This window comes from Aegilops tauschii, chromosome 3, assembly GCF_002575655.3.
Source record: "Aegilops tauschii subsp. strangulata cultivar AL8/78 chromosome 3, Aet v6.0, whole genome shotgun sequence".
NCBI lineage: Eukaryota > Viridiplantae > Streptophyta > Magnoliopsida > Poales > Poaceae > Aegilops > Aegilops tauschii.
Window position 1 is genome coordinate 11,316,028 of NC_053037.3, and position 25,453 is coordinate 11,341,480.

At 49.4% G+C, this 25,453-nt stretch overlaps 2 protein-coding genes across 2 annotated transcripts; both read left to right on the forward strand.

The window, feature by feature from the left end:
• Positions 1-14,902: 14,902 nt before the first annotated feature.
• LOC109738933 (uncharacterized) lies at positions 14,903-18,528 on the forward strand. The gene is made up of 4 exons (XM_040402057.1): positions 14,903-15,062; positions 15,893-16,202; positions 16,246-17,464; positions 17,536-18,528. The coding sequence occupies exons 1-4, from the start codon at positions 14,903-14,905 to the stop codon at positions 18,526-18,528; spliced, it is 2,682 nt and encodes an 893-aa protein (XP_040257991.1).
• Positions 18,529-20,967: 2,439 nt separating this feature from the next.
• Positions 20,968-24,291, forward strand: LOC109738932 (putative E3 ubiquitin-protein ligase SINA-like 6). The gene is made up of 3 exons (XM_040401899.3): positions 20,968-21,192; positions 22,675-22,888; positions 23,164-24,291. Exons 2-3 carry the CDS (start codon positions 22,727-22,729, stop codon positions 24,103-24,105), a joined length of 1,104 nt encoding a protein of 367 aa, XP_040257833.1. The 5' UTR covers positions 20,968-21,192; positions 22,675-22,726; the 3' UTR covers positions 24,106-24,291.
• The last annotated feature ends 1,162 nt before the right edge of the window (positions 24,292-25,453 follow it).

Sequence of the window (25,453 nt, forward strand, 5' to 3'; positions counted from 1 at the left end):
CCCTCTGGTACGGACGGCGGCGCGCATGGAAAGCGGAGAATTCCGCCCAGTTTGTGGCCTGTATACTGCCCTCCAAACGGTATAAATATAGGTCGGAGGCTCGCGTTTTTGGTGGCGTGTAAAACATTTACAGTTTCGCGAACTTTTACAAGTCTGTTCTGAACACGAAATTGATCTGAAACCGTAAATCCGCCGGAATTTTACAGGTTTGGCATTTTACGGTGTCTGTTGGAGATGCTCTAGCACTAGTGTCAACAGTTTTCCAGAATCAGATCAAGTAGGAATAAAGGAACAGCGAGCCAGGGAGATGGTTTGATGAGGTTTCGTCTTCCGCACCTCGCTCCTGGCCCTGCAGTGCACAGTACGCCAAACCAAATTCTTGGTCGAAACAAAATTTGAATGCAGTATCTGTAAACGCCATGCCGGAATGAAATTGCACGTACTCGTCCAATTTGAATTCTATTGTTTCCTCGGAATTGCAACAGACGACAGAGATCGAAAGCCTTCAGCCTCCTCGGTACCAGTATAAATGTATAATGTTAGTCTTAAGTGTGGAAGATGAAACGAAAGGGAAACGTTTCCCCACGGTGCGCCGGCCGAATCATTGGGCCGGTCGCACCACTCGCTCTGTGACTCGCTTCCTCTGCAAGTAGGCCCACCACCGAACGACCACCTCCCACGTTATCTTATCTCTTCAGGAACAACGCCAACCGCTCATAGCGCATCTCGTCTACATCGCAACCTCCGCTCTTCCCCTTTTCTTTCTCTCTGTAGATGCTCGCGCCTCCCCCACCGGCAACTGGCTGTGCCGCCAGCCATGGCCATCGCGCCTCCCCCACCGGCGACTGGCTGTGCCGCCAGCCATGGCCACCGTGCCTCCCCACCGTGGCTGCCCCACCCCGGCCCCTCACTCCCCACCAGTGACTAGTGCTGCCAACCAATCCCCACCAGCGCTGCCGATGGCGGCGACAAGTGATGGAGAGCCGCGGCGGCCGGCGTTGGAGCGTTGCAACTATTGGAAATATGCCCTAGAGGCAATAATAAATGGTTATTATTATATTTCTTTGTTCATAATAATTGTTTATTGTTCATGCTATAATTGTGTTATCCGAAAATCGTAATACATGTATGAATACATAGACCACAACGTGTCCCTAGTAAGCCTCTAGTTGACTAGCTCGTTGATCAACAGATAGTCATGGGTTTCCTGACTATGGACATTGGATGTCATTGATAACGGGATCACATCATTAGGAGAATGATGTGATGGACAAGACCCAATCCTAAGCATAGCTCAAAGATCGTGTAGTTCGTTTGCTAGAGCTTTTCCAATGTCAAGTATCTTTTCCTTAGACCATGAGATCGTGCAACTCCCGGATACCGTAGGAGTGCTTTGGGTGTGCCAAACGTCACAACATAACTGGGTGACTATAAAGGTACACTACGGGTATCTCCGAAAGTGTCTGTTGGGTTGGCACGGATCGAGACTGGGATTTGTCACTCCGTATGACGGAGAGGTATCTCTGGGCCCACTCGGTAATGCATCATCATAATGAGCTCAATGTGACTAAGGAGTTAGCCACGGGATCATGCATTACGGTACGAGTAAAGAGACTTGCCGGTAACGAGATTGAACAAGGTATTGGGATACCGACGATCGAATCTCGGGCAAGTAACATACCGATAGACAAAGGGAATTGCATACGGGATTGATTGAATCCTCGACATCGTGGTTCATCCGATGAGATCATCGTGGAACATGTGGGAGCCAACATGGGTATCCAGATCCCGCTGTTGGTTATTGACCGGAGAGGCGTCTCGGTCATGTCTGCATGTCTCCCGAACCCGTAGGGTCTACACACTTAAGGTTCGGTGACGCTAGGGTTGTAGAGATATGAGTATGCAGAAACCCGAAAATTGTTCGGAGTCCCGGATGAGATCCCGGACGTCACGAGGAGTTCCGGAATGGTCCGGAGGTGAATAATTATATATAGGAAGTCCAGTTTCGGCCACCGGGAAAGTTTCGGGGGTTATCGGTATTGTACCGGGACCACCGGAAGGGTCCCGGGGGTCCACCTGGTGGGGCCACCTATCCCGGAGGGCCCCATGGGCTGAAGTGGGAAGGGAACCAGCCCTTAGTGGGTTGGGGCGCCCCCCTTGGGCCTCCCCCTGCGCCTAGGGTTGGAAACCCTAGGGGTGGGGGGCGCCCCCCTTTGGCTTGTGGGGGAAGCCACCCCCCCTTCCCCCTTGGCCGCCGCCCCCCCTATAGATGGGTTCTAGGGCCGGCGCCCCCCCTCCAGGGGTCCTATAAATAGTGGGGGGGGAGGGAGGGCAGCAACAACACAGCCCCTGGCGCCTCCCTCTCCCCATGCAACACCTCTCCCTCTCGCAGAAGCTCGGCGAAGCCCTGCCGAGACCCCGCTACTTCCACCACCACGCCGTCGTGCTGCTGGATCTCCATTAACCTCTCCTTCCCCCTTGCTGGATCAAGAAGGAGGAGACGTCGCTGCTCCGTACGTGTGTTGAACGCGGAGGAAAAGATGCTTGACATTGGAAAAGCTCTAGCAAACGAACTACACGATCTTTGAGCTATGCTTAAGATTGGGTCTTGTCCATCACATCATTCTCCTAATGATGTGATCCCGTTATCAATGACATCCAATGTCCATAGTCAGGAAACCATGACTATCTGTTGATCAACGAGCTAGTCAACTAGAGGCTTACTAGGGACACGTTGTAGTCTATGTATTCACACATGTATTACGATTTCCGGAGAACACAATTATAGCATGAACAATAGACAATTATCATGAACAAAGAAATATAATAATAACCATTTATTATTGCCTCTAGGGCATATTTCCAACAGATGGAGGGTTGGGAATCGGATTGGAAAGCCCTCTGCCTCCTCTTCCACGAAGGCCACGACCTGCTGCCCTTCCATCACCACCGCGCGGGGTTGTAGTAGAGAGAGGAAGGCGACGGAGGGCTGCAGACTGCGCCGGCGGCACCGGCGGCGGCGCCCTTTCACCTGACTTCGGACGTGAAGAGGCCACCATGGGGTTCGTCACCGGTGGTGGCACCCTTTCTCCAGATCAGACCGACGGCTTGGTAAAAAAATGTATTTTGCCGGGTTTCGGGTTCGGGGTCTACTGAAACGGGTGCAAACCCACGAAACTTGTTGGGTTGTATAGTGTGCCCAACAACAGCCTCGCGGGGATGAAAAGACGTCCATCCCCGTCCCCTAATAGGGTAAAAACCTGCGGGGACGCGGGTTTCGGGGCCCCATTGCCAACGGCAGCTAAGCGTCCTTGCATTTTGATTATTACTGAAAGCTGGCTCCACATATTCAGGTCTCATGAGCGGATCCAAAACCAATAGGGTGGATAGGTGGGTGGCGTGCCACACCTAAGGCCAACTCCAACGGGCGACCCATTTGGTCGGGCCGTATCCGTTTAGGTCAAAGCGGACAGAACTCACGGCCAAGCGCGCTAGAGCAAGCGCAAATTCTGTCCGGCTCGTGTCCAGCTTGACCCAAATCCGACACAATTTTGGGCCTGATTTGCGTCCATATGGACATTGTATGGACGCGTGCACGTCGTCTGTTCCTCCGCCCCTGGGCCCGCCTGTCGGCCATGCAACGGTTCCCCACCAGCCCCATTTAATCCGCACGTCCGGCGGGGCCCGTAAATCAGCCGCCCAGCCGTCCTTTTTAATGTGAAAGCTGTGGACCGGCCATCCACTTGCACACACTTCCACTTTCACCCATCCTAGCCTCCTCGGACAGGACTCGTTGGTGTGGCAGTCCTGGGCGTGGCCGTCCACGGTGCCCTGCATGCCAGAGTACATTTCTGTGTCGCCCGTATGGGTGGGCGCTGATACATGGTCACCGTCATCGCCACGACCACCAGTGGTGCAGGCACTGCCCGCCCATCTTTGGCAGCCATCGCAGGGGCCGCCCGCCCACCTCTGGCAATAGCCGATATACGTCGACCCCACCACGGATGATGAAGACGAGGACGGCGGCAATGACATGAACTGGGACAGCCGGCATGGCGACGATGACCATTCTAGGGTTTTCCTTTTTATGTTTTTAGTTCAATTTTATTTTTAATGTTTGACCAGGACGTGTGGACTTTAAATATGTAATGTATTATTGTTTCTAGTTGTTTTTATGTTACTAGCAAAAGAGCCCGTGCGTTGCAACGGGAGAAAAAACACAACACACACTCTTAACCGAACAACCATCACTCAAGACCACAATAGGTCCATCTCCTTTATTTTAGCGACGCATCATATTTGTGTTGCCGCTTATCCTTCTTCTCACCCTCGCCGGCGGTGGCCTTAGTGTTCACACAAACCAAAACGTGTTAGAATGTGGTTAATCCTAAGACGTCTCTCTCTCCCTCTCTCCTCCCTCTCCCTCTCTCCTCCCTCTCCCTCTCTCTCGCTTTCTCTCACACTCGCGATGAGAAATCTGTTGTTTTCCCCTGCGACGTATTCAGAGGTATGCATGTGTAGCTCTCGATGTTTTTTTCCCTATATGATTATAGTGGGTGTTTATTTGCAATCCTGATCGCCGCATGTATGAAAGAAAAATGAATCGTGCGCTATAGTTATAAGTTTGCTTCCAAAACAATATTTAAATAATATTTAACAGGTAAAATTAACATCATATACAGATTTCACACATTTTTTAATCAAATTTCATAAATAACATATTAAAATCAGAGTTACGGTTTAAAAGATAGGTATAATTTAAAAAACCATTTGTTTGAATTAAATATCTTCCAAAATAATATTTATAAATACTTAACAGGTTAAAATAATCTTATATTCATATTCTACATATTTTTCTAATCAAATTTCATATATAACATGTTTAAATCGAAGTTACAGTTTAAAAGATATGGATGGTTTAGAAAAGCATTTGTTTGACTTAAATATGATCTGCGGATGGAATACCTAAAAAGTCAGGGGGGGGGGGGGTTTGAAAAAGTGTAAAATAACGGTTCGGTGTGACTTAAATCTGGACTGCGGGTTGATTTCATGAAAATGCAGGGGCTTTTTTTGCAAATTGGAGCGACAGACGGGCAGAAACCCTACGTGCTTTATTATTACTAGCAAAAGAGCCCATGCATGCAACGGGAGAGAAAACATAACACACTGTCTTAACTCAACAACCATCACTCAAGACCACAATAGGTCCATCTCTCCTTTATTTTTGCGAGGCATCATATTTGTGTTGCCGCTTATCCTCCTTCTCAACCTCGCCGGCGATGGCCTCGGTGTTCACACAAAACAACAAAAAACATGTGTTGAATATGGTTAATCCTAAGGCGTCTCTCTCTCCCTCTCTCCTCCCTCCCCCCCCTCTCTCTCTCTCTCTCTCTCTCTTTCTCACTCGCTTTCTCTCACTCTCGCGATGATAAATCTGTTGTTTTCCCCTGCTACATTTTTCAGAGGTATGCATGTGTAGTTATCGATGTTTTCTTTTCCCTATATGGTTATATTGGGATGTTTATTTGCAATCTGGATCGCCGTCGGTATGAAAAAAACCGGATCTTGCGCTATAAATTATAAGTTTGCTTCCATAACAATATTTTTAAAATATTTAACAGGTAAAATTAACATCATATTTAGATTCCACACATTTTTCTAATAAAATTTCATATATAATATGTTAAAATCAAAGTTACGGTTTAAAAGATACAGATAATTTAGAAAAATCATTTGGTTTGACTCAAATATATTCCAAAATAACATTTAAAAATACTTAACAGGTAAAAATAATCTCATATTCATATTCTACATATTTTTCTAATCAAATTTCATATATAACATGTTCAAATTGGAATTACGGTTTAAAAGATATGGATGATTTTAAAAAGCATTTGTTTGACTTAAATATGATCCGCGGATGAATTACCTAAAACATCAGGGGGGGTTTCGAAAAATGTAAAATAACGGTTCGGGTGTGACTTAAATCCGGAAGGTGGGTTGATTTCAAGAAAAGACAGGGACTTTTGTGCAAAATACAAAAATAACGATACGTTTTAACTTAAAACAGGACTGCGGGTTGAATTTTCCGAAATAGAGGGGCTTTTTCTAAAAATGCCATGACGGACGAGAGAAACCCAATTAACTTTATTATTAGGTAAAGATTATTAGGTAGAGATTTTTATTTAAATTTAAGACCCGAGGGCCGGACACGTTTGGCCCTAAGGCATAACCCGTACTCGATAGAGCTTAGGCAGGGGCGTGCCGCGCAGGACAACAGCGGCAGGCCAGCAACAGGGCGCACCGTCGCAGCGCGGCACTGCAGCAGACGGGCAAAGTTCCGTACGCAGTCCTCCAGGGTAATTGGAACCAGCCGATCGGCAGCACTTCAGGTGCTAGCCTTGCCTCTTTCTCTGCTTACTATACTTTAGGGTTTTTTTTATTGTGGCATCGATTCATTATAGATCAAGGAATACATGAATTGATTAAATTTCATCATTGTGGCAACGCCAAGTGCTGAAAGGTTTTCTTCTGCAATGAATTTCATGAAGCATAAATGCATAATCAACCATGCGCAGGTTTAATTCCTGCATTCGTCCAGCGCGTTATTGCAAATTTCAAAAATGCAATTTTTTAATGTGTGATAGTCCTTTCACTAAGATAGAACTCAAGAAGATAGTATAGCTACAACAGAACTATTGTTCCTCCCCCTACTCTTTAGCAGCCAGGGCAAACTCTCCCCTCCAAGATTCGCCGGCGAGCCCATGGAATCTTCCCTCTGCCGGCCGCTCCGGTGCCCAATGGCGAGGAGGGGAATTTTGGTGTCTCCACTCCACTTAGCAGTTTAGGTTAGGGTTGCAGCGCTCGGGCGGATGACGGTGCTCCTTTTCCGAGTTTCACTTTCTAGCTTCGAGCCTCCTAGAGTTCTTCCGTCTAGACATAGTCGACCGAGCTCCAACGTAGATTCCTACCATATGCTTTTTTCACAAAAAGAAAATCCTACCATATCCTTTGGGGCGGTAGGTTAATGTTTCCCGTCATGTAATGAGATTTGGTGTCAGGTGTTTCAAATCTATTCAAGGGTTCAATAGTGACGCTGTGGCTTCAGGGCGCTCGTCCTTAGGGGCACTTGCACAAAGAGTTTCTGGCTATCATCGATAAGGTCAAGCCGTTTCCGATAGGGGAGCAACGATAGTGCGGCGCGCCAACGGCTTGTTCTGGTGGCGGTAGAGGTCGTTTAATTGTCTCGGAATCGCTATGTAATTTTTACTAGGTTTGAGGTGATTGAAGAACTTTTATAATAGGTCTAATTGGTCTAAATCCTTTCCCAAAAAACATGATATAGCTAATATATGCGAATTTCGAATGTAATAATTGAATTTATGCTACCTGTGAGAAGCATGAATCTAATTCCACCGCACTTTGCATACGTTTACATTGGAATATTATTTTGTGGTTTAGGAAAAAAAAGATGCTAACTCCTTTTTTTTTTAGGGGGTCTACTCATAGGTAGGTCCACCGTAGCGTCAAATCCTAGATCCGTCGATACTCTCAACTTCCCGATGACTCCTTGCGAGGTTTTAGGAGTAAATCTCTCAAGTTTCCTCACAAAAATAGGAGTAGAATAGAAAAGGAAAAGAGACACGTAAAAAGACACGGCTCCTATCCACGGTTTGTCGCCCTAGCGCTGCTTCATCTCCCCGCTCCCATCGACCATCGTGCTCAGATCAACGCCGCGCGCGGGCCCGGTGGAGACCTCGCCAGCAAGGGAGCAGCAGCCTTCTCCCCTCTTTCCTCGGTGGAAACCATGACCTTGAGGCCGCCCATGGCAACTAGCTAGGTCTTGGAGTGTATAGGCCCCGAGGCGACCAGGTAGTTTCAGGTACGGCTGCATCCCACTCGATTTGCCCTTCGCCGGAGTCACACGGCTACGCTATGCCAGTGCAAACGTTTAGCCCTAATAGATTTATTCTTTTACCGCTTCTGTGTCAGAATACTTGCATATGCATTGTCAACCTGTTAAGGAAAATCAGCTCAGATACTCTTTTCTCCCAGAACAAGAAGAGCCAAAAGAGGCGTTGAATTGTAGTCCTTAAGGCATCTCTAACTGATCCCCAATAACCGGTTCGAGGAGGCTAAATTCAGGTTTTCTCCTCTAACCAGAAACTAACCGAACACCAAAAACCGTTATAGTGGAGTAAAAAAATATTACTCCGCGGCGGCCGCGACTCCTAGATATACTCGATAGCCGAATCCCTACCGGTCCGCCCCCACCCTCACCCACATCCACTACGGCATTGGTCTGCTGCCAATAATGGCCGGATCCGCCCGTCACCCATCCCCAGCTTGTTCCACGCCACCACGAGCGGTCTCGAGCCCGTGCCAGCGTTGGTGCTTCCTCCTCCCGCGGCGACCACTTACCCGGTTTCCCGGACCTCCCACCATCGTCACAGAGGGAATACCTCGGCGTGCGTCAACGCTCTTGGGGGATGTGGGTCACCGAGATTTTCGACCTCAATACAAAACAGTGCATTTGGATTGGCTCCTTCCAATCGGTGATGTTGGCGGCATGCGAGTATGACATTATGTCGGTCCGCCTCCATGGCGCGAACACTTGGCGCAACTTCCTTGACGGCTTGCCACGGCTGGAGCCCGTTGACCCCCCGGGTGGCGACCGCATGGGAGAGGCGGGAGGATCGCGAGGCCCATGAGTACCTCGAGGCCGAGCAAGCCGGCGAGGCCTACATGGCGGACCTCCGCCACCTCTACCCAGAGCGCATCGAGGCGGAGTGCCGGTTGTAGGAGCAGGAGCAGTATGCGGCCGGTGCGATGGGTGTCTTCGAGCTCTTCAGCGACTCCGATGACGACGGCAATGGCGGTGGCAACAGGGCAGGCTAGGGCGGTGACCCTGTGATCGGACGGCTTACCGAATCGGACTGGGAATGCCTAGAGAATGAGAGCGATAGCGAGTAGTTTTCTAATAAGTTTTTGTGCAATGTAATCTAAATTTATTTTAATATATGTAATATATTTCAAATTTGCAGCAAATTTTGTTTTAGTAAGTTTTATGTAGTAGTTTGAACCAAATTTGCACCGAATTTGGGTTGATGCACCACTGATTCTTTTAGTCCATTAAGTATTGGGGATTGGTTTAAAATGCCACTTTTTAAAGGAGGAAATATGCTCCTCTTAACGATACTCGGCCTTATCTTCCTCTATATTGTTGGGGGTCGGTGAGAGATGCCCTTAGAAGTTAGAACTTTTGTAAATGTTTACTAGTTCTGCTGCTTTTACTTAGCTACTTTGTCACTTCCATGACTTTTATCCATGTATCTTATGGAACAGGCGAACACACATTGAGATTGTGTTGCCCAGTAGGTTTGTGTCTCGATTGAGTTTGCAAGCTAGTGAGGGTACCTCTTGGAAGTTTGTTGGCCATGGAAGGTAACGCCAATACAAAAAAGAAAAAAGTTGAAGCAGAAGGAGAAGGAGAGAGCAGCACAAAGAAGCTGAAGGTCACCATGGGGGTGGAGACCATTGACTGCCCAATCTGCTACGAGCCCCTCAGGCCTCCGATATTCCAGGTAATTGCAGTACGTTTTTGTAGATGTTGACTTGCCTTTAAACTTAATTAAGCTTTTATTTCATTTGTGATAAGAGCTCAAGATTAAAGTAGAGCTTTGATAAATCAATCACTGGATGGGTGCTACTTGGCAAAAAGTGTTTCTTATGAAATCTTACATAATAGCTATGGTAACTGACATAATGAAATGTGCGGTACTAATCTATCATGTTGTCGCGTAGTGTTTCAGTTCTTTCTTTCTGGCAAGATTTGTTCTCATGAGGATCCTTTCTATTCCACAGTGCTCCGTGGGGCATTGTATATGCTCGTCTTGCCGTGAGAAGCTGGACAAGAAATGTCCCGTGTGCTCTATCAAAACTTCCTTCAAGCGCTGCTTTGCGATGGAACATGTCGCCCAAGAAGCCAAAGTTGCTTGCTCCAATGATAAGTATGGCTGTGTCGAGGGGGTCATCTACTACCAGAAAGAAGAACATAAGAAGGCATGCCCAAATGCCCCATGCTCCTGCACGGAGTCCGGTTGTGGCTTCACTGGACCAGCAAAGGTGCTCCAGGACCATTTCATCATCCAGCACAAGTGTCTGTCTACAATCCTCCCAGACTCCGGTACGGTGTCACTTCGCTTACAGCCGGGGTTACATGTTTTGCGATGCACCGAGACCAGCTACTTTTTCTTGCTCAACATGTCATCAGAGCCTCTTGGATATGCCATCTCAGTCATCTGCGTCCAACCAAACGTCACGGAACCCAAGTTCAAATGTAATATGGAATATGACTGCATAACGACGGGCTGTCGTGAAAGTATAAATTGCCACATAAGAAGCTCTTCACTCTCTGATGGGCTACCCATAGTGTACGACTTAATAATTCCCAAGGGAAAGATTTCCGATGATCAAAATGGTATCATGCTCGAAGCCACCATTCTCAGCAGATCATGTCTTCAAGGAAAGGGTTCGACTCCTGATCTTCAACGAACGCCCTGTATTAAAACTGCTAATACTGCTACTGCTACTGTTGATGATGACAATGATGATGACGACGATGACGATGACGATGATGATGACGACGACGACGACGACGACGACGATGATTCTAGCTCATCGTCATTATCGTCCTCGTCATCGTCGTCGTCGTCTTCATCGGCATCATCGGCGTCCGAACAAGAAGGAGGAGAAAGAGAAGGAGAAGGAGGAGGTGGTGGGCGAGAGCCAAGACGAGGGCAAGTGCGAGGGAGAGGGCGAGGTCGAGGGTGAGGGCGAGGACGAGGACGGGGACGAGGGCGAGGATGATGAGGACGAAAGGGCCTGAGTCCTACTCTTTGAGGAAGGCCTTTTGGTTTTGCAGGAACGAAGGCCTTGTTCTTGATAGTTCTGATAATATTGATGACGATCATGATAGACCTTAAAGTTTAAGTATTTGCAGACCCCGTATTTGAGGAAAGGACCCAACTTCTGCTCTTCAATGAAGGGCCTGTGTTCATCTGATATACTCAATTGTGTTTCTGGACCGTCTTCGATGAGTAGAACTTTAAGTTTAGCTTGGACTGACTGTTATTATACCTGGCTTTCACATTGTGTTTCTGGGATATATAAGTTGAGAGGGTCTTTATAGTCTTGTTAAGTATCACTGTTATAGAGCATGGCTGCGGCTCCGTGAACACATTAGTGGGCAGCCTGTGGAGATGCATCTTCAAGGGTAACCTTTTGGATGATGCAAATCCTAAATAGTTAAATGTTATCCTGAGTTAGAAAGGCATCGCAGTTGTTTGAACAATGTATCTACTAGAAAATAGTAGGTCTAAATATATGTTATGTCAGTAAATTTCTCTACATCACATACCTACCTTTTTGTAGTTATTTAGTTTTAGACTCCTGCACACATGAATGCCTTCGCTTTCATATTTCTGCGTTTTTCCTGGATCGCAAGGTGGAAAATCAGATGCCTGATCATCTTTAAAAAAACAAATTTCTAAACGTAATTTCTGACGAAAGAAATGTTTTAATTTGTGATGTTGCCCAAGGGCAAACGTTTCTGATGAAGGAAATGATAGTGAGTCTCAAGATCTCAGACTTTTTGGTACCACAGTTGTTTCAGTGAAGTTTCTTCTGTTTCACCGTTTGAATTGCTACCATAGTGCGGGTGTACTGTTGTTGATGCAATTGGAAAATGGTGGGTTAGTGCTGCTGGATGGCATTTTCCTAGCTCATTTCAAGTCAGTCGTCTTTGAACCACCTTGCAGCAATTTTATCTGCATTGGAGCAGCATGCATCTACAGTTTGCTCTTTGCCTATGCGGTTGCAGGTATCAGCAGTGTAGCAATATAAAGTATCAGAGATCGATTAATTGGACGCCACTTACCTTATCCAATTATTCGAAGAAAGAAGTAATGTCCACACTGATGAATCTGGTAGTGGCCAATCAGATGTTTGAAAATGTGCAACTATGAAGCCCTACGGAATTATGTAATTCCAGGTAGTAGTTAACTTCTTGGTGGTTGCTCTCTGCTCCTTCGTCTCTTGATTTGTTGAACTCGATAAGTCTAGCTATAATAGTGTCTGTTTATGAGTTGATAACTTTGCGGATTGGAAGATTCATGCAGCTTATTCTGGGAATAAGTTTCATGCAGATGTATTGTCGAGCCTATTCTATATAGTACTGACACAATGGGTCTGGTACTATGAGAAGGTATCTAATGGGTAAAATTATGCTAATAAGCTGGTTTAGAAATCACACTGGCCACGTATACTGCAGAGTTATAGAAAAATTCATTCGCGGCCAGACTGCAGTACATAAACGGCAGCTTCCTGCGTCAAGGATAGAATGAAAATGTTTGTCGAGCTTCTACAGCCAGAAGATAGCGTGGATCAGCAAGGATTGACGGAGCAAGAGGCACGTGAATCTAGCGACGACACAAATGAATGGGACGATGTGGTAACAAATAAACGAGACATATCATCAACGAACCCTCGTTCGTTTGGGTCCGCGCGGACAAAAAACAAGGTCCAACGTGCCAATGAAAAATGGACGGTTGTCCATTTCATGTCCGCTTCGACCCATTTTTAGCCCAAATTTGGTCTGGATTTCGGTCCGCACGGACACCCCACGGACTCCCACAACGTCCTCTGCATGTGCTCCCCTTGCACACCATTTTCACTCCCACCTTTCCTCTCCCCAAAACCTCCCTCCGGCCCTAGAGCCATGCCCAACGAACCCACCCCCGTCCCTGATGTGCACGCCTACCTGTGCTGTGGCCCCCAAGAACCCAAACAAGGAGATCACCCCGTAGCATAGGGTGTCCGAGACAGCGGAGCGGGCCAACCGGAAGAGGAAGGAGAAGGCACAAGAAGACACCACCATCGCTCCTGCGGACATTGAGGCCATCGCAGCCAAGGCCACGCAAACCACACTCCTCATGCTTAGGGGTGGGTACTTTCAAACCGAAACTGAATCAAACCGTTTAAAGTGAAATATAGGCTAACTCGGTTTTTGGTTATTTGGTTCGGTTTAAAAAATAGACACTATTCGGTGTTCTTTTCAAAAATCGATTTTCAGTTGACAAAAACCGTATACACCGAAATAACCAAAATTGTGAGTCTGCCACCCTCATTTCTCTCCCACGCTAGCCGATTAGTCTAAGTCGCTAGCTAGCTAGTGTGCAATCGTACATAGATTCATGCAAGCACAAGCACGATTATAGGATCTCGATTTCATTAATAAGTACTAGATACCCCAAAATGACTTTCATGAAAAAATTCATGTGAGTCCACATGTTTTTGAAGCCCGGTCGGCAGGTTCGGCGGCCGGGGTGGCGGCGACGCCCTCGACTCCATCCTGCGGGTCCTGGGCGCTCCACTTCTTCCCAGCTCCGTCTCCCGCCGGGCGCTCTCCGGTGGCGCGGACGCGGATGGCCCCCGGGCGGTGACCTGGTCGGGCTCCCCTCTCTCTGCCTCCTCGGTGCAAATTACTGAGTTGCCTGACGACGTAACCTGCATGGAGGGGGAGGATGTGGGCCCGCCTTGCATGGGTGGGCATGCAGCTGCTCCCCCCGCGGACTCGCAGCTGGCGGTGCGTGGGGAGGGGGCGGGGCGACGCAGCGCGCGTTTGGCTCTGGCAGACACGGGCGCGTTCGTTCCGATTGCGGACAAGGCGGCCAAGCGTCGTGCTCTTAAGGACGCGCTGATCGGTTGTTCTCCCCGTCTCCAGGCTAAGGCGGCACGCGACCGCGTCATCGATGCGGTGGTGCAGCCGCTGTCTTCTGCGTCCGTGGCGGGGCTGCGTGCAGCCGCTGCTGTCAAGGCTTCGTCGGTGCCGGCTCCTCTCCATGACTAGAGTCCTCGTTGGTTCTGCCCCCGGCCGGGTGTGTTGCTAGGGGCCTGTTCCTGCCCCTCGTTCTTCTCTTTTCCCCGTCAGTTTGGGTGACCATGTATCTTACTTCAGTTGTGGCGTGCGCGTTTGTATCCCCCCTTGGGTGCCAGCTGGTGTCCATGGTTAGTCGCGTTCAATGCATGTCCTTCCTTTTCTGGAATGTTCAAGGCCTTGGGGAGCCTGATAAGTGCGATCTCGTTCGTAACTCCATCTCGTCCGCGACTCCCGCTGTTGTGTGTCTCCAAGAATCCAAGCTCGCGTCTCTCGATGTGCTCAAAGCTCGATCCTTCCTCCCCCCTTATCTCTCTGAGTTTGTCACTAAGGACGCCGGGGTTAGTGCTTGGGATCCCCGCATACAATCCCTCGTCTGTTGTGCTAGATCGAGTTTTTCCCTTACCACTAAGCTAGCCTCCACTGTCTCCGACCTCTCCTTCTCCGTAAGTAACGTTTATGCCCCAGCTGATCACTCTCTTACAACGGCTTTTGTGGACGATATGCTCTCCTTATCGCCTTCCATTGACGGGGCGAGGTTGATCGTTGGGGACTTTAATCTCATCCGCTTGCCGCGGGAGAAAAACAACGATCGTTTTGACGCCGGCCGCGCGTCCGCTTTCAACGCCATGATCAACGCTTTGGCGTGGCTGGAACAGGGGCGGAGACAGGGGGGCGAGCAGGGGCTAGACCCCCCCAACGATCGGCCCCCCTCAAAGAAATATAGTACGGGCCAGTACTAATACCCGTATATATATGCGCTAATGGCCGGAGATTACCTGCCTAATTATGTCATTTAAGCCAAAAAAATCCACGTTGTTGTTCATGCGCCAAAGCCCAGGATGCAACAAAGATAGCCCATCTACCTTGCCTGTGTATATAGACGATAGATCATGGAGGCCTGGTAGTTCGTTCGATCTCTTCTCGCCTGACGATCAGATCGCTAGATCTATCTATCTCGCCGCCATGGCGCTAGGACGTCTGCCGCCGGACGCCGGTCCTAAGTTGCTGACCTTGGACTTGATTCCTGGCTTGTCGATGCAGCGGAGTAGCGGGGAATACGACGGCTGCCGCCGACAGTCCTCTTGGTCGCTTCCGTCCACACACAACCAGATAATTAGGCAAGGTACATACACGGTATTGTACTTTATATACCTAAAAGTTCTGCCAGTATGATGTAACCCCCTTTTCCTTTTGTTTGGCTATATATACTTTGTTAGTCGGAAAACAAAGAGAATTGTTCATGTGAATTGCCTCAATCTCAAATCTGTGCTGGGGCCAAAATTTTGGATCGAGACATTGATGAATAGTGACAGTAGAGCTATATTTTAAAAATAATAATAAAGTACAGCCAATTTTAAAGTTTTCTGTGTTTCTAAATTTTAGTATTTGGGATTATTTGTTATTGACCTATATATTTTTAAACATATGTTGAGATACTGTTTTGGTTGATAAATCCTACTATAGGTCTATAGTTCTATAGTACTAAACTAGTGATCGTCATCACTCGCCCCCCTTATATCCAAATCCTGGCTCCGCCCCTGGGCTGGAACTCCCTCTCTCTGATCGGTTGTACACGTGGTCTAGCAAGCGTGACCACCTACTCTCGCTCGGCTCGACCGGGCTTTTTTTGACGCGGCCTGCGACTCCCTCTTCCTGACTCGACGCTTGCCTCTCGCCCTAGAACCACATCCGACCACGTCCCCCCGGTCGTCTCCATCTCTACCCGCATCCCTTCGGCGGGGCGTTTCTTCTTTGAAAACTCCTGGCTGCTGGACCCCCTGTTCCTCCCTTCGGTTTTGCCGTCCTGGTCGCGCGTCCCTCGCTCTCCCTGTGCCGCGACTCGCCTTGCTCGCCAGAAGAAATGTCTCAGGTCTGCGGCCAAGGTTTGGAAACGCCAACACAAGTTCATTCCTGTTTTTGATAACAACTGCAAGTTCTTGATTGACCTGTTAGATTACCTGGAGGAGCATCGGCGGCTCTCCCCGGCCGAAGCTGCGCTGCGGAGTGATGCCCGTCTATCGTTGGCAGGCTCTGTAGCGCGGCAAGCCGCCTACTGGCGGCAGCGGGGGAAGTGTCGTGCCGTTGCGGAGGGGGACGAGAACACCGGCTACTTCCATGCCCGGGCGTCCAAACGGCGTCGGGGAAATGCCATCCGGGTGCTCGCTGTCAACGGAGTCGAGCTGGTCGCTCACAACGCTAAGGAGGCGGCGCTGCGACCATTCTTCTCCAACCTGATGGGCCGGGCCCCCCACACCTCCTGGGGGTTCGACTTGGCGGCCCTTTACGCTGGTGGCGCCTTTCTCCAGGGCGGAGATCCGGGCCGCTGTCTTCGCGTTGGACCGGAGTAGCGCTCCTGGCCCGGACGGGCTCGGGCCCGCCTTCTACCAGGCCGCTTGGCCGGCGGTATCGGGAGACCTGCAGCGCTTCTTCGACGACGTACATGGAGGCACCGTGTGCCTCGACGGGGTCAACAGGGCCCTCATCGCTCTGCTGCCCAAGAAGGAGGGCGTGCCAACCCCTGGAGATTTCCGTACCGTCTCGCTGCAGAACGGTGACGTGAAGATCCTCCGTAAGGGGCTGACCACGCAGCTCCAGCGTCAGATCGGCGACCTCATCGATGCGGATCAGTCCGGCTTCCTGTCCGGCTGTATTATCTCAGAGAACTTCGTCTATGCGGCAGAGCTCGTGCAGTGCTGCTGTAAGCGGGGGGCCCCTACGCTGGTGTTCAAGCTTGACTTCGCCAAAGCCTTCGACTCCATTGCCTGGCCCAGCCTTCGACGGATCATGGAGGTGTGGGGGTTCCCGGCCGCTTGGTGTGACTGGATGGATCTCATCCTCAAGTCCTCGAAAGCTGCTGTCCTGCTGAACGGGGTGCCAGGGAGGTGGTTCGCGGTCTGCAAGGGGCTGCGGCAGGGGGACCCCGTCTCCCCTTGCCTGTTTCTCCTGGTCGCCAACGTGCTCCAGCGCATGATCCGGGCGGACGGGGCTCCCCGGCACCCGCTATGTGAGGGGGCGCCGCCGGTGGTGCTCCAGTATGCTGACGACACTTTGATCATCATGCGCGCCTCTCCGGATGGGGCGACTCGGCTACGTGTCATCCTTGACCTATTCGCCACCGCGACGGGGCTCGTCATCAACTTCGCCAAGAGTACTCTCGTCCCCATGCATGTTGCTCCGGATGTGCTCGAGGCCGTAGTGGCCGCCTTCGAGTGCACGGTTGGCTCCTTCCCGCAAACTTACCTGGGGTTGCCGCTCTCCTGCGACAAGCTCAAGATCGACGACTTTGCCCCCATGCTCGCTAAGGTGGACCGGTACTTGGTGGGGTGGCGTGCGAGGCTGCTGTCCCCCGCGGGGCGTTTGGTGCTCATCAACGCGGTCCTGGACTCCATCCCCACTTACGCCATGGCTGCCATGCGTCTTCCGCCGGCCGTCTTGGCCAAGCTGGACGGGCTACGCCGGGCGTTCCTGTGGAATGTTGCTGATCGAGGCTCTGGTGCTGAGTGCCTCGTCGCCTGGACCGCGTCTGTCGGGCCAAGGCGGAGGGCGGACTCGGAGTCCGGGCACTTGGGGCCCACAACGATTGCCTCCTCCTCAAGCTGCTTCATCGCCTTCACTCCGGCGTGCCGTCCCGGTGGGCCTCCTGGGTTTGGGACCAGCTGGCCGGCAGGGCCCTCCTGGGCCGCAGCCGCTCCCCCCTCCAGGGAGAGCACTGGAGTGCCCTCCTGGGGCAGCAGCCCCTCTATTGGGCCCTCACAAGGGTCGCCTTGGGGGACGGGAGGTCGACCTCGTTTTGGCACGACGACTGGCTCGCTTGTGGGGCGCTCCGGGTTGCCTTCCCTGCTCTCTACACTCATGCGGCCTGCTCGGAAGTATCGGTGTGGGCGGCGCGTAGACAGGGGGTGCGTGCCATGCTCGTGCTCCGGCTCACCCCCCGGGCCGTTGGGGAGTGCGCTGCCGTCCAACTTCTGATGGATGAATGCCCCCCTGGGGATGGGCAGGACTCCCGGATCGCCGCGCTGTGCGCAACCCCCGGTGGAGGTTTCTCGCCCCGAGGTGCGTACGCCCTCTCGCAGTTCGGTGGGGTGGAGTCGCCGTCGGCGTCCTTCCTCTGGTCGTCACGGGCGCCGTCGCGAGCCAAGTTCTACGGATGGTTGCTCTCCATGTCTCGCATTCATACGCGGGATGTGCTCCTCCGTAAAACCATCCTCACGGCTGCGGAGGTTGGGTGCCTTTGCTGCGATGCTGTGCTAGAGACCGCCGACCACCTCATTTTTGGCTGCCCGTTCGCGGTGCGTTTTTGGCGGAGCGTCGGCGTGTCGCCGAACGGAGCTGTGGTTGGGTCTCTTCACCTCCTGGACGTTTCTCCGGCAGTCGGTGCTGCCTCGCCGGCCGCCTTCGTCCTCGTCTGCTGCTGGAGGCTCTGGAAGCGGCGAAATGCTGTCGTCTTCAGGGAGGATTCACAGTCCCTTGTTGCTATGTTGAAGGCCTGTCGGGATGACGTGGTGCTCTGGCGTGCACGGCTGAAGGCTGCTGATCATTCCCACATTGATGTCTGGTTGTCTGTGCTTAGAGCTCGTGAGTTGGTCTGATGTAATTTCTCCCCATCTCTCTGTAATTTCTCTCCATCTCTCTGTAATCTGACCTCAGGGGCTGTGCCTCTTTACGTAATATATTCAGGTGGTGGAGGCCCCCCTCCCCCCGGTGAAAATTCAAAAAAAAAAAAGGTTTACGTATATACTGATTTGTTCGTACGTGAAAAAGGTATATTACAAAAAGTACATCACAAATGATATTTTTTCAACCAAACTCGTATTGGGGTATCTTAAAATATTTAATGAAGTATATTGAGAATGATAGAGGGGTATTATCAATGCGTACGACGAAAGTGCCTTGGAGCACCCGGCGACTACGCCCACTGTAATCACTCTCATTGAATCGTCTTGGGCTTCCAGCCACTATATTAGGATCATATGTACTAGATGAATTTGCACCATGTATAGCTCTCTAGCATTTTTGTATCAAATGACTTCACACGCTATCTGCAACAACCACCAACACCCACCAACCTAGCTTTCAATGCACCCCGACTCCACATCGTCCCATCACTGCTCTTCTTCTCCAGGACACCCGATTCTTCCCCATCGAGCTTGTTGTGTCCTATGCGGCCATGGCCAACGACAGCACGTCTGCCATGGCCGCCGACACCAAGCATGCGTTCTGGAGGCCAGTGACAACGTGTGTGAAGAAAGCGAGGACGAAGACAATTGCATGGTAGACATTGTTGTTGTTGTGCTTGCCGCGTTCTCGGCACCGCGTCTGCCTTGGCGTCGACTCCATGTTCTGCGTTCCCACGGCCATCTACAACATCGCCGCCGGCACTGCCTCCTAGCATACGTTGTCCGCGTCCTGGTTATCCCCGTCGCCGTCAAGCTCGGTATGCCCATGCTCTACCTAGGCAACAATGTCATGTACACCGTGCTCGCCCTGGTCAAGGTCGTGGGCTTCATGCTCGTCGTGGCCGGCGTCCTGGACCTGGGATTGTCCGTGCCCAGCGTCCTGGACCTTGGCTTGTGCGTGCCCGGCGTCCTCCGAGTCTCCGAGCCTGTCCCCGCTTGACGGCTTCATGCTCGCCGTGGCCGGCGACCTGGACCTGAGCTTGCGCGTGGCCGGCGACCTTGACCTGGGCTTGTGCGTGCCCGATGTCCTGGAGCTTGGCTGTGCATGGCCGGCGTCCTCTGAGTCTCCGAGCCTGTCCCCGCTTGACGGTCTAATGTTTCCTTTGCAGATATATTAAATGCCGAAGCACAAGTACATACTGCTGCCTTGTACGACGGGACGCGTATTAACCGGCAACAACCATTTCCTCCAAAGTTACACAGATCCCTAGAGACTGGAGAGGGCGGACGTGATTTCGATGGGGCTCGTCGCTGAGTGCTCCTAATCCGCCTCCATGCGTACGAGAGATATATTGAGGATGGGAGTATATATAGATGCTGCTTTTGATGGTGCACGCATATTTCTGTTTTGCGGTTAACCGAACAAACCAAACTGACAAATTTCGGTTCATAAGGTTCGGTGGCAATTTTTATTGTGATTATTCCGGTTGTTATTTTACAGAAACCCAAATTAATAAGCCAAACGAATTAACCATATATCATCAAATATAGCACATTGATGGCATGCTATGTTTGATGATAGTATATCAAATATTGATTAGTCGAAGAAAAAAATGGATAGGACAGACCAAATGGGCCGTCCTGCTGGGTGATGCGGCCACTGGAGGGCAGACATGGGCCGGGTGCCCTCCGTTTGGCGACCCAAATGGACAAAAAGCAGAAAAATCTTCCGTCCATTTGTGTTGGCCGGTTGGAGTTGGCTTCACAGCATGTCCTAGAGGCCGTCAACTGCCCCGGCCTGACCTGTGGTGGTGGAAAGCTCATGCCCTGATTTGAACATCACCTCGACCGCAGGGCATGCCCCTAGCATGACACTCATTGACATCCTCCAGCGAGATGCAATGTTGCGCCAGTGCACACACATTTGCCCATCCATGGAGGCCACGGGGCAACACATTGACACCCTTGAGCGCGAGCTCGCCAATCTCCTTTGCCACCTGTGGCACTCCGAGCAAGTCGCAAAATTTGTTGCCGGCACCAGGATTCCGGTGCTAGTGAAGGGGGTTGAAGGTGCGGTGTGGTGGGGAGGGGGAGTTTCTATTTTAACGGTAACCAGGACGATGAGCAGCCAGAGTCATGTGTCTGACGGCGGCGGACGGGAAGAGGGGGGGTCACACAGGCAGAGGAGAATGATTTTTTCCGTGAAAACTTGTGGCGTCTCCTTAAATAAAAATGAGAAAGTGGCTCAAATTTTTAAGCTTAACTACTTAAAATTTGAAGTAGTTAAATAATAATCGACTAAGAGATCGGCTAGATGTGATTAACTCCTCAAAATAAACATTTTTAAGGAATTAAAGTTTTCTTTAGGGATCAGCTAGGGTTGCCCTGAAAATCGCCTCGGATGACTGCCTTCTCCGCCCGCCGCTATCCCCTGCTTCACCGGACGCCGAAGCACCTCCGCCTGCCTCTGCTTTCCACCGCGCACGGGAGCCTCCCGTCTCCGCCAGCACCTGCCACCCCCGTGCACGGAAGCCAGAGCCCCCCTGCCGTCCGTTGCAGGTCGCCTCTCCCTGACCTAGCACTCCGGCCACCGGGTCCCCGTCGCCTGCCACCAGACGCCTTCGTCGCCCGAAGCAGGTCGCGTACCCGTCCCCCTCTCTGCAATTTAGGATTCTGTTTCTCGTCTGTCACAGCACCACTAGTACTGTTCATCCAGCGTGACCTTGGCAGTTAGATCTCATCTGCTCTGGGCAGCACCGACACCCTGCAAACAATCAAAATATTCCGCCACCATATTCTGCTGCATTTAAATTTCTGTAGTTTTATAACAGTACACAAAAGATGCACTGATGAAACTATGCATTGCATCCCCTTCTTCTTATAGCACTAATTCAGTTCATAGGGGAAGGCAATGCCCAGTGTTGCTTAACTTAAGCAACAATGTGATAGCGGACATGCCATTTCTATGTTTGAAAAATATATATTTGAATTTGAATTATGATGTTTGAAATTGTGGAACGACGACCTTGAGGCCAGCCATGGTGACTTAGGTCTTCTTGTGGATAGGCCCCGAGGCAACCAGGCAGTTCAGGTACGGCTGTCCCTTTCTATGCTGGACATGCCTCCATAGCTCGATTCAGACTGCTACGCTATGCCACTGCAAACTTTTAACCCGAAATTTTTTCTTCTTTTACTGCTTCTCTAGAGATTACTTGCATATGCATTGTTGACCTGATAAGGAAAATCAGTTCAAGTACTATCTTCTCCGAAAACAAGAAAAACCAACAAATGTGTTAAATTGCAGTCCCCAACCCATCGATTTATTAGCCAGTTTGTAAATGTTTACTAGTTCTGCTGCTTTTCCTTTGCTATTTTTCCCAAAATAGCACTCTTTTCCTTTGCTATTCTGCCCAAAATAATTGCCTTTCTGGCTTGTTTCCTTTGCTATTCTGCCCAAATAAATGTTTACGAAACATAGAAATTCTGTAGTTTTATAATTACAAAAGATGCACTGATGGAACTATGTATTACATCCCCTTCTTTTTATTGTACTAATTCAGTGCATAGCGGAAGGCAATGCCCAATGTTGCTTAACTTAAGCAACAATGTAAACAGCGGTTATGTCATTTCTATGCTTGAAAAATATATTTGAATTTGAATTCTGCTTTGAAATTGTGGAACGACGACCTTGAGGCCGGCCATGGTGACTAGGTCTTGTAGTGGATAGGCCCCGAAGCGACCAGGTAGCTCAGGTACGGCTGTATCCCTCTTGATGTAGGATGTGCCTCCATCGCCGGAGTCACACTGCTACGCTATGCCAGTGCAAACTTCTAACCCGCATAAATTTCTTCTTTTACTGCTTCTCCGTCAGATTACTTACATTTGCATTGTTGTCCTATTAAGGAAAATCAGCTCAAGTACAATTTTCTCCGAAAACAAGAAAAACCAACAAATGTGTTAAATTGTAGTGCTGAACCCATTGGTTTATTAGTCTGTTTCTAAATGTTTACTTGTTCTGCTGCTTTTCCTTTGCTATTCTGCCCAAAATAATTGCCTTTCTAGCTTAACGCCTGTCAGTTTGTCAGATCCATGACTTTTATCTATGTATCTTGTGAACAGGCAAACGTTTTGTATCTTGGTTGAGTTCGCAAGCTAGTGAGGGTACCTTGGAATGTTGTTGGCGATGGATGGTAGTAATACTAATGCTAGCAATAGAAAAGTTGAAGCCGATAGAGAGGGAGAGAACAGCACAAAGAAGCTGAAGGTCACCATGGGGGTGGAGACCCTTGACTGCCCCATCTGCTTTGAGCCCCTCAGGCCTCCAATACTCCAGGTAAATGCACCACGTGTATGTACATGTTAACTTGTCTTTAAACTTAAGGTTTTATTTCAATTACGATAGTGCTCAAGATAAAAGAAGAGCTTTGATAAATCAATCATTGGATGGGTGCTACTTGGCAAAATGTGTTTCTTATGTAATCTTACATGATAGCTATGGTAACTGACATAATGAAATGTGTGGTACTAACCTATCATGTTGTCGTGTAGTGTTTCTGTTCTTTCTTTCTGGCAAGATTTGTTCTCATGAGGATCCTTTCTATTCCACAGTGTTTTGTGGGGCATTTTATATGCTCGTCTTGCTGTGCGAAGGTGGACAAGAAATGTCCCGTGTGCTCTATCGAAACTTCCTTCAATCGCTGCTTTGGGATGGAACATGTCGTTCAAGAAGCCAAAGTTGCTTGCTCCAATGACAAGTATGGATGTGCAGAGAAGGTCACCTACTACAAGAAAGAAGAACACAAGAAGGCATGCCCGTATGTCCCATGCTTCTGCCCACAGTCTGGTTGTGGCTTCGCTGGGTCAACAAAGGTGCTCCTGGACCATTTCACTACCCAACACAAGTGTCCGTCAACAACTCTCCCAGACTCCGGCACGGTGTATCTTCGCCTACAACCAGGCTTACATGTTCTGCGATGCACCGGCTACTTTTTCTTGCTCAGCATGGCATCAGAGCCTTTTGGACATGCCATTTCAGTCCTCTGCGTCCAACCAATAGTTATGGAACCCAAGTTCAAATGTAATATGGAATACGACTGCTTAACCACCGGCTCTTGTGAAAGTACAAATTGCCTCATAAGAAGCTCTTCACTCTCTGATGGACTACCCGCAGTGTATGACTTAATAATTCCCAAGGGAAAGATTTCTGATGATGGAAACGGTATCATGCTCAGAGCCACCATTCTCAGCAGATCATGTCTTCAAGGGAAGGGCCTGACTGCTGATCTTCAAGGAATGCCTTATACTAAAAATGCTATTGCTGCTGCTGTTGCCCCCGCTACTGCTGCGTCTGTTGCCCCCGCTACTGCTGCTGCTGCTGCTGCCAACGCTCCTGCTGCTTCTGTTGCCCCAGCTACTGCTGCCCCTGTTGCCCCTGCTAATGCTGCTGCTGCTGCTGATACGTCTCGACGAGAAGGAGAAAGAGGACGAGGAAGAAGAGGAGGCAGAGGAGGAAGAGGAGGAGCAGTAGGACGAGGACAAGGGCCATGGTGAGGACGGGGACGAGGATGATGAGGAGGAAAGACCCTGTTCTGGATACTATGGACATGTCTTTTTTGTCTGGTTTCACTGTTTTTGTTCCAGGATATACATATCGAGTCTCAAGATCTCAGACTTTCTGGTAAGACTGGTTGTTTCCTTCTGTTTTGGCCAACGAAAAAAATAGCGTGCTACAAAATATAGCGTGGCCCTTCTTTAAATGCTACACAAGTTATAACGCGCTAATAGCGTGCTATATTTCAGAATAGCGTTTGCAAAAAAATGCCAAATATATCCAGAAATAAAGTATTTCAGTAACTTCAGACAACATCATAGAGAGACATAATCTAGCCATAGATAGGAAGCATAAATTTTAAACTGAATCTCAAACTTTAGTCAATCTATTCAACATATAAACTCTGAACATTGAGCACCGAGCCTACATCTACCATGCAGTAACCACCAAATAAACCTGCGTTGGCCTACATCTACTTTGAACGCTATAACGCTACACGCTACAACGTTATAGCGGCCTGTAGCGCGCTAATTACGTGAATAGCGCCGTAGCGGCCGAATTTGCTAAAATATAGCGTTTCCTTTCCGAGGTTATAGCGCGCTATTTTTTTCGTTGGTTTTGACGTTTGAGTTCCTGCCGCAGTGCCTCTAGCTGTTGCTGATGTAATAGGAAAATGCTGGGTTAGTGCTGCTGGATGGTATTTTGCTAGCTCATTTCAGAGTCGGCTGACGGTGAATATTCTTGTGGCAATTTTGTCTGCATGGGTAGCAGCATGCAACTGCAGTTTGGTCATGAGAAGGCCCCTTTGCCTCCAAGGTTGCAGATATCGGTTAATTAGATGCCACTTACCTTATCCAAACATGCAAAGAAAAGAAGTAATTCTCACCCTGAAATGTTTGATAATGTGTAATTCAAGTAGTAGTAGTTAATTGGCTAGTGTTTTTTTTTTGCGGGTGAATTTGCCTAGTGGTTGCTCTTTGCTTCTTTGTCTTTTGAGTTGTTGAACTTGGAAAATCTAGTGCTATCTGGTTATTAGGTGATAACTTTGCTGAGTCTAAGATTCCTGCAGCTTATTCTACGAATCAGTTTCATGTAGATCTATTGTGGAACCTATTCTATATACTGGCAGAATGGGTGTGATACTATGAAAAGATAGCCAGCGTGCAAAATTGTGCTAAAAAACTGGTTTAGGAATCACACCGACCATGTACACATATCTACTATATGAGAGAATTCCTTTATTTGACCCTCTCCTACTATATAGTGTCCAGTTTTGAATTACAGCGCTGCTATACACATGACAACCCAGCAGCCGAGACGATCCCATGTGGCAGCTCCAACCGCGTC